Source organism: Rhinolophus ferrumequinum, chromosome 13, assembly GCF_004115265.2.
Source record: "Rhinolophus ferrumequinum isolate MPI-CBG mRhiFer1 chromosome 13, mRhiFer1_v1.p, whole genome shotgun sequence".
NCBI lineage: Eukaryota > Metazoa > Chordata > Mammalia > Chiroptera > Rhinolophidae > Rhinolophus > Rhinolophus ferrumequinum.
The window spans coordinates 33593846-33608368 of NC_046296.1; the positions used below are offsets into that span (position 1 = coordinate 33593846).

At 34.2% G+C, this 14523-nt stretch overlaps 1 protein-coding gene across 4 annotated transcripts in view; it reads left to right on the top strand.

The window, feature by feature from the left end:
* Positions 1-14523, top strand: part of LOC117033012 (ankyrin repeat and SOCS box protein 3) — a 137367-nt gene that overhangs the window by 75256 nt on the left and 47588 nt on the right. For all 4 annotated transcript variants that reach the window (XM_033124860.1, XM_033124865.1, XM_033124864.1 and 1 more), the window contains exon 3: positions 5864-6022. In XM_033124860.1, coding sequence (XP_032980751.1) covers positions 5864-6022 — 159 coding nt within the window. The remainder of the gene's footprint in view (positions 1-5863; positions 6023-14523) is intronic.

Genomic DNA, 14523 nt, shown 5'->3' on the forward strand with positions numbered 1-14523 from the left:
GCAGAAGGGCTACATAGCCTATTGGTCACTTTGTTTTATATATTCCCTTGGCCCATCTTCTCTTTTGTAAATTAACTATCCTCTGTCTTTTCAAAAAAGATTATAATTAAAACTTTTCCAGATGATTTAAGTTGATGAGCATTGACCAGTGAGGAATGTTAGGTGACTACTTTATAAAAGGTTTAGCTAGCATACAGCTACATCTGAGGAGGTATTTTAAAATGATGAAGGACAAATGTTTCTAGGCTTGAAGAGTGAAGTAAGGTCTATTCTGCTTACTGGTGACAACATGCATCTTGGTATCTGAAGCAGTCAACTTGGTTTTATGGGTTAATCTTAAAAGTTCCCAAAGCAAGTTTGACATTTCTGTCATTCTTTATATTTGCTGTACCAGTGTTTTATATGATTCAGAATTCTCTTGTCCCTCATGGCTTAGCTAGTATATATAAAAGTGTCTTTTATTATATAATTTCTACCTCCTGGAGTTTCATCTAATATTAGTAAACTGCCAGAGATTCCTAAAGTGTATTTTTTATTAGTGCACTAAAGTATGAAGGTGCTCAGGCCTACACAAAAAGAATAGAAGAGTCTTAAATGGTTAGAAAGGTTTTACTTTACTGTCTGTTCAATTAAGATCCAGAATCTAGTCCAAGAATCAAACATGACTTCTCATTCGAGTTGGAGAAGAGCATTCAAGTCTGGTATGGTTTACTTAGAAATTTTAATATATGTATATGTGTGTGTGTATATATATATAATATATATATATATTCACTTTTATTCACTTTAGCTTCTTTTAAAAAATATAAACAGAAATAACAAATTTGCTTGTCTTCTATATTCTTTCTTGTATTGGTGTAATAGGCACTGAAACTTGTAATCTTGGAAGGCAGTAATCTTCAGTGGCAATTAATCATGCCATTCAGTATTAAACCATTTGCTGACTAAAGGTCACTTAAAATCTTGTAATTGGTTATAGCATATTACTAACAAATATTTTTATTTGGCAAATATATGATCTAATTCATAGTACTTTTTATTAGTTCATGTTAAGAAAATATCATGCTGGCATACTGGGCAGATAACAGATGCTGACGATCCTTAGATAAATAACGCAATGTGCATAGTGATTAAGATTTCTGATCAGATGGACCTGGGTTCTACTGACTCCACCACTTTATTGGTGTGACCTTGGACGGGTCTTTAAATCTTTTAGTGGTTGAGTTTCTTCATCTATAAGATAGAAAGACTCCATTGTTCTAGCTAAGGTCAGAAACTGGGTCATCCCTAATTCCTTCCTTTTTCTTGTATCCCTCATCTAGTCAATCAGCATATCTTTATGTAGTTGTGTATGTATATATCTGTGTGTATGTACACACACACTCACACACACACACAATTACACAACTTCTCACCACCCCCACAACTATTAATACCTTGGTTTGAGCCACATCATCTCTCGCCTGGATTGCTGCAGTAGCATCCTGACACATCTGTTTCTGCCCTTGTTCTTCCCTATCCTACCACAGTCTAGTCTTAGTATATCAGAGGGGTCCTTTTACAGTATGTCAGACTATGTCTCTGTTCTGCTCACAACTCTGCAATAGCTCCCCATTTCATTGTGAGCAAAAGCACTGTTGCATGGTATTTCATAGTATAGATGTAATATATTTAATTTTTTTCCTGCTGATGGACAATTTGTTTCCTAAAATTTTGTGATTGTAAGTGGTGTTTCATTTAACATCCATGTATATGTAAATCTTTGTGTACATAGGTGAGTATTTCTGTAGGATGGAGTTTTAGAAGTGAAATTGTTAGTGCAAGAAGTGTGCAAAGTTAAAATATTGATAGACACTGATAAATTATCTGCAGTATTAACCAGAAACTCTTTCACTAATGACAGAAAGAAACCTAGTTTTAACTAGCTTACACAAAGAAAGGGAATGGAATATAGTAGGTCATATAAATGCCAAGGCTGAATAGTAGGTCTGTTCAGGAATTGCTGGGTGTGGGTATTCAGAACAGTGGCATTAAGACTTGTTCTCTTTCTCTCACCTCTGCTTTTCTCTATGTTGATTTTATTCCCAGGCAGGCTTTATCTTTGGAAATTCTAGGCATACCTCATTTTTAAAGTACCATTTTTGTATTCTGGGTATTAATTCTTAGCTGTTATATGTGTGTCATATATTTCATATATTTTCTCCTAGTCTTTTAATTTTTTATAGTGTCTGATATCTTTGTAATACCTTCAAACCTCTTCTTCTCCCTCTGACTTTTCCCCGTCTTCATTTTATATGCATGAAGTCTCTTTAAGGGTTATCTGAGAATTTTGCACATAGTGAAATTCCTTGTGTTGTGGAAATTACTTTTTATCCATTTTATTCTTAGAAGTCCTAAAATAAAACATAATGAGGTGATGTACATTGTGCAAAGTGCTCGACTATATAATCTATGGAAATTGGCATTTATCACCCTTTGTGATTGGTACATTTTAAATTTGTTTGGCCTCATCAAATTGTGGCTCAGCTGTTGAGATAAGGTTCTGATCTTAATATTTAACCTATGGTAACCTCTACTTATCTATTTAACCTCTACTTAAAACCATGTGGTTTTGCTTTCCTTCTTAGAGGTTCACAGAAAACAAAATAAAAATTTACCTATCACTTTTAAAAAGTAAGCAAGTTTATCATTACTTGTAAGTAAAAGGACGCTTTGTGTCAGGAAACATAGGGTTGTGGTATCATTGCCGGAGTGTTTCAGGTCAACTCTTGTCATTGCTGCACAGGTGTCAGTGGCTGGCATTGGTCCGCTGACATGGCCCCAGTCCTCAGAGTGCAGCCAAGAAAGAACTCCCAGGTTGTCATGAAAGAGCTGAAGTGCCCACTGGGTTTGTCCAATAGGATTTCTTTAATGCCCTTACCAATTAGAATTTTGGTGATTAGAATTGAAGCAGAAACCATTCTGCCTTCCAGTGAGAGCAGAGGTTAAGGCATTAAAAGCTGAGATGATGAGTCATTTTTCGAAGAATCCCTCTTAATAAGGAAAGGAAGAGAGTGAGAGGGTGGTGGTTGCTGGTCCAATACAAGATAGATAAGCCCCTTTGGTCCCCAAATACCAATTAAGGAGGCCAGTTTATTGTTGGAACTGCCAAAACCAATGCATATTGGGTCCTGAAAACTTTCTTAAAATGGTATGTTGGAGACTTGCCCAAATTTGTAATGACTGACAGTACATAAATACTGTAATTCTTTTGAACCCCTTTCAGGGGTGGACCAGCCATTTTATCCTTGTTTTACTGTTAAGGAACTCTTTGTACCTGAGAGAGTTGAAGTAATTTACCCAAGGGTAATCCAAATTATATAACTGGCAGAGCCAGGATTGCAGCCCAGATCTTCTAACTCCAAATCCAGTCCTTTTGCTAAACGATGTTGCCTTCCTGGTTCAGTGGTTTTAGACTTAGCTAAATATATCTATTTTTTGTATAGGTAAAATCTTCTGAGATCTCAATTTAGTAGTAAACTGACTTTACTATTTTTCATCCTGAGTGAGAAGTATCTTTTCTTTATTTCATATTTTGTTTCCCTTTCCTAAGTGTGTGTGTGTGTGTGTGTGTGTGTGTGTGTATGTGTGTATGTGTGTATGTGTATGCATGCATATCACTAGGCATGGCCCACACTCAGGTGGGAATTATGCACCCTTCCTTGAGGGGGAGTATCTACATAAATTATTTGGAATTCTCATATTTGGAATATCTTTTCTCTCCCATTTATTTAATCATTTATACCTGCATGGACTCATGTATATTTATTTTATACATTGGGTGATAATCCAATATGGTGTTATTTTGTTGCTCAATTGTTCTAGCTTTGACCATTAGGTGCCCTGTCAGATGGGCTCTTGTGTTTCTTTGACATGCCCCATTTTTTGTTTTTTGAGCATCTTTTAACTTTCTGGACCTACAACATACTCCGGGCTCATTTTGTATATTTTGTGTGCCAACCCTAGAATGAGCCGTTCTCCTAGGAGCCCTGGTGCCTTTTACTGGACAGTGGTATTCAAAACCACCATCTGGGCACTGGTGTGCTTGTTGCTACTGGCACATTATTACTTTTAAGCCTTTCAGCAGACAGAACTAGGAAATATATTTATGTACTATAACCTATTTGTATACACATGTCTGCATTTCTGTATCTATTCATCTGTATCTATATTAGAGCTAAACACGAGTTCATACTGATGTCTGGACTCTAATCTGGTACCATATGGTTCATTCTAATCTTCCTCCTTCTCTTATCTGTAACCTCCCTCTCCAACAGCAAGAAACCTGGCTTTCACCATCTACCATCCATGTATTCATTTGATCTTACTGCACATATGTAGTGGTTTCAGAATTGTTAATCTGTACCCCATGAGAAACAACTTTACCAACTAGACTAGCATTTATGTACAGTTCCTTTTGTCTTTAGCCTTACAGTTTCTAGTCATAATACCATTTTCCAAAGTTACTTAGGCCAGCATCTATTTTCTCTACTCCTTCAGTGAGGTTATGTGGTACACAGCGTAGGTTAGACAAATATATAATTTATGAAGTGATTTCCCTGATTAGTGTAGTACCCACCTGGGCCTATACATGATTATTACGATATTATTGACTATATTCTCTGTGCTGGACTTTACATCCTTATGAATGTTTAATAACTACCAATTCTTAAACCCTTCACTTTTTCCCCTAGTTCCCCAACTCCCCTCCCATCTAGCAACCATTAATTTGTTCTCTGTAGATACAATCTGTTTCTGTTTTGATTTTTTAATTTATTTTGTTCTTTAGATTCCACACATAATTGAGATCATATAGTATTTGTCTTTCTCTGTCTGATTTTTCACTTAGCATAATAGCCTTTAGACCTAGCCATGTTGTCGCAAATGGTAAGATTTCATTTTTTTTTTTTATGGCCAACTGTATATGTATATATGTACCACATCTTCTTTATCCAGTTTTCTGTTGATGGGCACTTAGGTTGTTTCCATATCTTGGCTATTGTAAATAATGCTGCAGTGAACATAGGGATGCATGTATCTTTTAGAATTAGTGTTTTGGATTTCTTCAGATAAATACCTCCAAATGGTTTTCCATGTTGGCTGTACCAGTTTACAATCCCCGCACCTGTGCATAAGGGTTTCCATTTCTCCACGTCCTCACCAACACTTAATTATTTTTTGATTTATTGATGATAGCCATTTTGACAGGTGTGAGGTGATATTGTGGGTTTTAATTTTGCATTTCTCTGATGATTAGTGACGTTGGACGTCTTTTCATATGTATTGGCCATGTGTATGTCCTCTTTGGAGAAATGTCTATTCAGGTCCTCTGCCCATTTTTTAATTGGATTATTTTTTTGGTGTTGAGTTGTATGCATTCTTTATAGAAGTGGAGTATTTTAAACTACTATGTTACCAGTTGAATAGCAAGGAAGTAATGCTAGAGATGAGACCATTTCCCTCATGGAAATTTAGAAATAAAAAAAGTGAAATTTATTAATATTTCAATAAATCTTGTAAGCAAATCTTAGTTGCTGTATCTTCTGTAGGTCTTGCTTCTGTGTTATCTTCCCCTACCCACCAAAATTAGAGAAGAGAAAATAAGTGTAGGGGCAGAATTTTTGTGTTAAGAATACCAGAGAACTGTTCACACTGTGACCTCTCTATAGAACTTTTTCTTGCTTTTCTGGAGTTTTAAACTATGAGACTTTCCATTTATAATTGTGTTTTAATATTTTCTTTAATTCTTTTTGGAATCTTTGCTTTTTAATTCCAGGATATAGAAGTGATATCTTCTAGTTGATGTTTTTTTATTCTTTCATAGATTCATCTGAAAACTACATTAAGACAAAGACTTTTGAGGGCTTTTGTGCATTACATCTTGCCGCAAGTCAAGGACATTGGAAGATCGTACAGATTCTTTTAGAAGCTGGGGCAGATCCTAATGCAACTACTTTAGAGGAAACCACGCCACTGTTTTTAGGTGAGGTATGCTATTTGTGGTACAGATGCAATTTTTCATTTTTTGTTTTTCTTTGCTAAAGAAACTAAACTTAACCCCCATCCCCCTCTCTCCTACCCCCCCCCCCCCCCCCCCCCCCCCCGGGCAGCCCCAAGCTGTTGTATTTACAGTATGTTCTTTGGCAAATATACTGCCATTTCTTTGATTCTGAAAACAAAGAGGTATTTTTATAGGTGCCGCCCTTGTTTTCTACCCTTGGGCGATAGCATCTGGGAGTATCTTTAAATGTTGTTTAAAGTTGTAAAATATATTCTGAATTGTAGTCACCATCATTGTCGTTCTCAGTGTTATTCTGAAGGCCAGGTAAAACTTAAATTGTAATAATAGTTACAAGGTTACCAATGAGTGTGTTTCTTTTTTTTTTTTCTTTTTCTTAATTATTAAGATATTAAGAAGATTTTGTGGATGAAATTACCAGCTAATATTTTAATGCCAGTTAATTTGTTGCCTATATGAATCACTATTCAGACTTATTCAATTATGGGCTATTTTTTAATTCCTTAAGGACAAAAGCCAAATTCTAAAGGGCACACTTCTACTACCTGTCTATTTTTCTTCTCTCCCTTCCTCCGTCTGATCCTATTTGTCTCCAGGGACATTGTGGCCCATTAAGTTTAGTGGAACATTAGAAAATTAAGAGAACAAAACATTTGTATAGAATCAGTATATCTCTACTAAAACTGTCCTGCCACATGTAATTCATATATTCATTTATTTACTGAATTCTTCAGTTTCCTCACTTATGAGATGAGAATAATAATACATACCTAGTCTTTTGGGCTGAGAATAAAATGAGATATCTTTGAAAGTACTTTTTCCCGTGGGAACTTAAAACTATAAATTCTTAAAATTTATGTACAGTAAGCTTCATTCTTTTTAGTATACAGTTCTATGGTTTTGATGTAGTTATAAAATTGTGTAATGGCGACGATCAAGACACAGACCATTACACCCTCCTCCCAAATTCCATCATGCCATTTTTAGCCACCAATCTGTTTTCATCCCTGCAGTTGGCTTTTTCTTTTAATTTTTAATTTAATTAAAATTTTTTTAGATTTTTATTAAAATAATATAGCTAACATACAACATTATATCAGTTGTAGGTGTACACCATACTTATTCAACATTTATATACCTAAAATGATCATAGTAATTAAGTCCAGCAACCATCTGTCACAATAGCATGCTATCACAATATTTGCAGTTGGCTTTTTTGAAGAATGTCATACATATATATGGAATAGTATTATAACATGTAACTTCTGAGACTGACTTCTTTCACTTAGCTTAATGCTTTGGAGATTCCTGCGTGCTGTTGCATGTGTCACTAATTCACGCCTTTTTGTTGCTAAATAGTATTCCATTATATGAATGTCTCACAGTTTATCCGTTTACTAGTTGACAGGCATTTGAGTTGTTTTCAGTGTTTGGTGATTATGAATATATTGCTACAAACATTTGCATGCAGGTTTTGTTTGAATATGAGTTTTCATTTATCTTGTACTAATACTTAGGATGTTTGGGTGATGTGGTAAGTATATGTTTAACTTAGGAAAACAGTTTGGAAGTTTCTTATAAAGTGACTCTAGCATTTTGCATTCCCTCCAGTAATGTTTGAGAGTTTTATTTGTCCCGCATTTTCACCAACACTTGGTATTGACAGATTTTTCTTTCCTGCTTTTACATTTTACCATTGTAATAAGCATTCAGTGATACCTCATTATGGTTTTAATTTGCATTTTTCCTGATTGTTAATGATGTTGAACATCTTTTCATGTGATTATTTGCCATCCTTCTTTTTTTCCCTCGATTACTTTTATGTTTAGACGTTTTGTTTTGAAATAATTTCAGATTTATGGCAATGTTCAATAATAGTACAAAGAATTCTCAGATACCTTTTGTCCAAATTTTGTTCTTTTGCCATTTTTACTTTATTGTTTTATTTCTCTCTATATATTTATCCATATATTCTTTTTATAAGCCTTCTGAGATTAAATTGTACACAATAATTTTTCTCTAGCTCTAAACACTTCAGTGTGAACTTCCTAAAAGCAATGAAATTCTTTATAACTGCCATATGATGATGAAAATCAGGTAGTTAACATTGGTATAGTATTGTTATTTAATCTACAGATCTTACTCAGTTTGGCCAGTTGTTTCACTAATATCCTTTATAGCAAAAAAAAAAAAAAAAAAAAAAAAATTGTTGTTATTCAGGCTCTAATCCAGGATCACTTGTTACATTTAGTTCTTATGGCTCTCTAGTCTACTGTAATTTGGAACAGTTTTTCAGTCTTTATCTTTTATGATTTTAAGAATTTTGAAGAGTTCAGACCATTTATTTTGTAGAATGTCTTTCCATTTGGGTTTCCTGATGTTTTTTTTCTTGATAAAGTTCAGGTTATGCGTTTCTGCTAGGAATACCACAGACGTGAAATGGTATCTTAGTGCATTTTATCAGGAAGAATATGACCCATTACCGGTGATATTAATATGTACAAGTATTTTGAATATGTGAAATGTATCATTATGAAGATGTTTCATGGAAACCTTGATGTAAAATGGTTTGAGTTTTCTAGAGGGGAGGTTGCCTTTTTATATGAAGTTTCTTTCTTTTCCACATCCACAATTAACCCACTTTGGATATTCTGTACAACTGCATAGCAAGCTTCACTGAGGCCCAGCTGTGTGCAGTGTCTTTTCTAGTTGCTGTCTTCAAGGAACTTGCCATATAGAGGAGTGAACAAAATTTATTAAGCCCTGTAAATGACATAGAAGTAAAGTGTGCAAGATATTAAAAGAGGAAAAAATAAGTCACCCTGGCATGACTGAGGAAGACATCATGTGCAGAGTACTGTATTATTGTAATAATAACGTTTATTGAGCAGAGAGTGTATACCAAGCCCTTTGTCAGGTGTTTTACATGAATTAGCTCATTTAATTTTCACTATGACTCTGTGAGATAAGTACTATTATTTCCACTTTTACAGATGAGGAAGCTATAGAAACACTGTATTTAGGACTACAGGAGCTGTATTTGGGCCTTGATCCTGCTGTTGTCTGTGTATTGGTTAGAATAGCATTTCCTGAATTCATTCATTGAGCTATTAATAGATGTTCATTGACAAAAAGGTTCCTGATAAACTTATGTTTGGAAAATGCTACGTACTATATTCCATAATGTAGGGAAACAAAAAGCATTAGCCACGGAGCTTAATGTGTCCACCCAGTCTCAAGTATTCTTTGTACCCTATGTTATTTTAGTATTTTCATAGCTCTTAGCACTGACTATTTATTTGCTTTTTTTTTTTTGTATATTGACTGTCCCTTCCACTAGAAAAAATGTTCCACGAGAACAGGATTTTATTTATCTTATTCATTGTTGCAACTCTCAAACCCATATCAGTGTCTGGTATGTGGTAGGCATTCAGTAAATTATTTGTTGAATTAAAGAATGAGTCTCTGAGAATTCCTCTTATAAAACAACACTTGTTTTAACTTTAACCCAGCATTTTGAAATGTGTTTTACTATAATATTCTTTTTCTTTATGGAACCTTTAAGGTTATCTCAAAGAACAGTAATATTTCATGGGACTATTTGAGAAATGCTAGTTTGGTAATGTAATTTACAGTTTCAAAATATAATAGTCCCATTTATGAAATTCAGTGTTGTGCTTATTTATATAGGTATTTGGAGAAAATTAGAGAAGGAGAGTTTTAGTGATTTATATTTCAGGAGATAGTTAACTTGCATTTTTTTGGTTAAGGAAGAGTTGCTAAGATAATTCAAACCAGTGAATAACTTTAAATCACTTACTTTCCCCCCATCATCTCCTTTCATTCTAGTTTACATTTTTTTTGGTCTTTTTAAAATTTTATTTTATTACTTTCAGGTGTACAAAACAATGTAATAGTTAGACATTTACACCCCTCACAAAGTGGTAACCTCCCTCCCCCAATCTACTACCCTTCTGACATCGTATATAGCTGTTACAGTTCCACTTATTATTCCCGATGCTGTACTTCACATCCTGTGACTATATATATATTAAATTATAGTTGACATTCACTATTATTCAGCTTCAGAACAGGTGTACACTGCAGTGGTCAGGCATCTACACCGTCCGTGAAGTGTCTCCCTAATAAGATATGTGCCCATCTGACCCCCTACAAAATCTTTACAACATTATTGATTATGTTTCCCAAACTGTATTTTATATCCCCATGAGTATATCGTGACTACTAATTTGTGCTTTCTAATCCCCTCACCTTCTCCCTCATCTCCACCTCCCTCCCATCTAGCAACCATCAGTTTTTTCCCCCTGATATCTCTGAGTCTATTTCTGTTTTAAATCACTTATTTTTTTTTATTTTTTAATTTTTAATTAAAGTTTATTGGAGTGACAATTGTTAGTAAAGTTACATAGATTTCAGGTGTACAATTCTGTATTATATCATCTATAAGTCACATTGTGTGTTCACCACCCAGAGTCAGTTCTCCTTCCATCACCATATATTTGATCCCCTTTACCCTCATCTCCCACCCCCCACTCCCCTTACCCTCTGGTAACCACTAAACTATTGTCTGTGTCTATGACTTTTTTTCTCTCATTTGTTTGTCTTGTTCTTTTAAATCACTTATTTTTAATAATAGGATTTATTTAATTTCTTTGACAGCAAACTTACCATCCTAATTACATTTTGTTTTGGCTAATACAAAAAATAATTTGACTCAAACTAAGGGTTTAAGCCTGAGGAGATGTAGTGCATGTAGTACTTCTACGTGCTTATGTACTGAATTAGTTATATTACATCCTTGTTTGGAAATAGGTAAGAGTATTTTTAAAAAATTGAAAAGTACAGTCTTAGCTTTTGCAAGAACAGTGCTGTAGAATGGACATATGAATCTTTAGAGAGGTGATCTGGTCTCTAGTGTCTGCTCTGATCATAAATAATATGACAAATTAGCAATCAGCTTTGCTTACCTGTACCTTTCTGTCTCTTTTAAATAACTATCGTGATCCATTTTTCAGTCTATAATGGAAGAGAGTCTTTATTAAAACAAAATACAGAACACTTCAAGGTTTGCAACAAACTATGTAGTGGATAATCTCGTAGGTAAGGAAGAGTGTTGGGATCAAGTGGACTTAAAGTGAGAAAGGGAGACTGCCCGTCCAGTATAGCTTCCTTCTCCATCTGTTATCTTCCAAACTATTCTTTGCTGAAATTTTTGGGGTATGTTGTCCCCTTTCCCCAAGGGAGGCTGTATTCCATTGCATGTTGTAGTACCTGTCCTGTTAGCCCAGTTACCACCTAGACTGTTGCTAGAGGCTATAAATATAAAACCAGAGGATCATGGGATAGAAAATGAGTACAGAACTGTGGAAACTTGCCAGAAGACTGGCATGGTCATTGACATCAGTGATGGGTGATTACGATTACACTGAAAGCTAAATCGAGAGTTAGAAAATTTACTGCTTCACCGTTGATAATGGGAACATTTTCCCTACACACAGCTCACCAAGATTTTTATAAAAATGAGTTTGGAAGGGAACTCTTTCGTTTGATGGTAGTAAGAATCAAAATGGAGAAACTCCCAAAGAAAGGGGAAACTCTGGAAACTGCTCTTTACACTTGAAAATTGTCCTTCTAGAACATTTTTTTGTTAACATGCAATTTGAAGTTTATGTTTTAACAAGGAGTCTGCCCCCTTTTTTCTTTTACCCTTGCATCCTCTCCCCACTCCCTTTCCCTTGCCTCATAAATGCATACATAGTAAATATTCTAAGGATAGATTTGTAAAACTGCTTTGGAAATAAGAATGTCCTATTTATAAATATAGTAGATTCTAAGTGAAAATCCAGCTAATTACATAGGAAATAGGTTTTATTTTGCTATATATAAAACAACACTGATAAATCGGAGGCTCAAATCTAACCCAGTGTGACTTCATAAACCAATATCTGTGGGAACTGCACAGCTTGCAGTTTTGGCTTTTTATGGATTAGTTTTTCATTTCTTGTTCTTCTGAGTCTCTGCTTATTCTGTGTAACCTTCAATGTTAAACATAGCAGTAATGTTTAATAAGAACAAAGTGTTTTTTAAAGAGTATTATGTGAGGCTGCCTATTTCAATATTTAACTGTAAAATGTGTCATACTTCAGCTTTTGTGGCATATCCTTTAACTCTGACTCTGCTCATGTACTCCAAAAGTGAACAAACTGCCATGTATTTCACTTCTCAGTAGTATTTTAATGGATCAGTGATCATAGGGTTGTTTTTTGAGGTGCTAGGAATTTTGAGAATTTCGTATTCATATATTTAATATATATTTTATTAATTGAACTTTATCTTTGTAGTTATTTTTAGATTTTTCAGTGGAAAGATTAATCATCTTCCTCAAAGAATGTAACATAAGCATTTTTACTTGAGCCCTTATTTAGTTCTTGAAAATAGGACTTTGAGGTTTCCCAGATCAATGTATAATAGTCACTAAAAAGTTACATTTAAAAAATGTTAATTCCATGTTTTGTTCACTTTTACCTATTTTTACCTAGTTTTGTTTCTTGACATAAATTTATCATATTATACTCTTCTGTATTTTAAGACAGTATGTTTTTGCTCAGTAATGTAAGCAGTTAGAAATCTAGGCTTTTTTATATTTTTGTTGTTTACCTTCATACAATTAAATATGTTTATACAATCTGTCGTTATATTAGTCATGTTTGATTAATATATTTAAACTTCTAGCTTTAAAAGCTGAGGAAATCAGTATCCTTGTCTTGTCCTCATGTAATTCTTTTTCTTTCTCCTTTCTCTTCCCATCTCTTATTAGTGAGTTATGTTGTTATTTGCATTGTCAGTGGAAATAACGTTTTGCATCCTGTTCTAGCATCTTAATTCCTTAGTTTTGTTTTATTCTTAGTTCTCTGGTAAAATAGCTCAGGAGTTAGTTTATCACCAGTTATTTTACCATGGTTTTTCCAGCTTTGCTTGATTAACTAAATTCTTCCTTTAATAGAATTCTCTAAAAGGACTTGTGGAAATAATTGTCCCTGAGTTCTTGCATATTCATAATTGAATAATGATTTTATATTTGGACAACAGTTTAGTTAGGTATATAATCCTTGAGTCATAGTACTTTCTTTGAGAATTTTTTTTTTTTTCTAGAGGAGCAAAGATTTTTATTAAGCGAAAGTACAGTTCTCTTACGAGAGGGGGTACCCAAAGCTGGGATGCACCTGAGAAATTTTTAATGGTAATCTGTTACATTATAGAGTTGAAATTGAAGGCCAGCCTGATTTTCTTCTCTTTTTTTGTGACGTTAGTTTTGCATGTCTGTTCTGTATCAGTTTTCTCTGACATGGTGTCAGTATATAGATTCAGATTTTCTTTATATCAGTAAATTTTTCTGGAATTATATCTTTAAATATTTGTCCTATTATTGTGATAGTCTTCTTGGGCTCCAGTTATTCATGTATCCTATCTGTTTTTCATATCTGTTATTTCTTCTCTAATTCTTTTTTTTAAATTTGAATTTTTGCTACTTTTCCTGTTTTCTTTAAAAACTATTTTATGTTCCTTTTCAGAATTGTCTATTCTTTCTAGTATTTCTTCCAGTTTCAGCTGCATTTCTATGATTATTTTATTTTTTCCAGGTCTTTCCTGAGTTGTCCAAGTTTATATTACATCATTTCCTATCGTCCAGCCATCTTTTACCTGAACACTTTTATCCCAGTGTTGCGCATTGTTTCACTAACTTTTTTTTTTAAATGTATAGCAAAATGTTTAGCCACAATTTTCATTTGCTTTTGACAATATTTTTATCAGTTTTTTTTTCCTTGTGTGTGTGTCTACTAATAGTTTTTCCTGTAACTTTCTCTCCCTTTTTTTTTGTACCTTTGTATGGATTCGTGCTCCTTTCTTTGTTATAACCCATCTGGAAATGTGAGTTTTTGCCCATTCAGCTATTTTCAGGAGATTTTGAATGGGAAAGAGTTAAAGCCACATTCCAGATCAGTTAATTTTCCTTTTGACTTAAGGTTTTGAGGTGTGAGTTTATTTAGCTATTTTCTTTACCAGTCAGTGGGCATAGGCAGCTATGGGATTTTGCAGTGCAGCTTCCCTTCTATAGTCGCAGAGACCAACTGCTCTTGCAAATATAGCTTCTTTGTGTGATTCCTTGTTTAGACCCAGCTTCTGACTTTCAGACTTTAACTGGGTCCAGAGAAGTTCTGCTGTCAGACCATGAGTCTATCCTCTGTTGGGAACTTAAGTTTTGCACCTCCAAGGGAACCTGTCACCTTTGAGAACTTTTTTTTGCCAGCTCTTTCTGAGATGTCCAGCTGAGACATCTTCTCTCCCCTTCCTCCTTTAAGTACCCAGGGTTAAACTCCATTCTTTTGGAAGCTCTTTTACCTATTTTTGATCTGGAGTTTTAGCTGGATCTTAGTTTTGTTAAA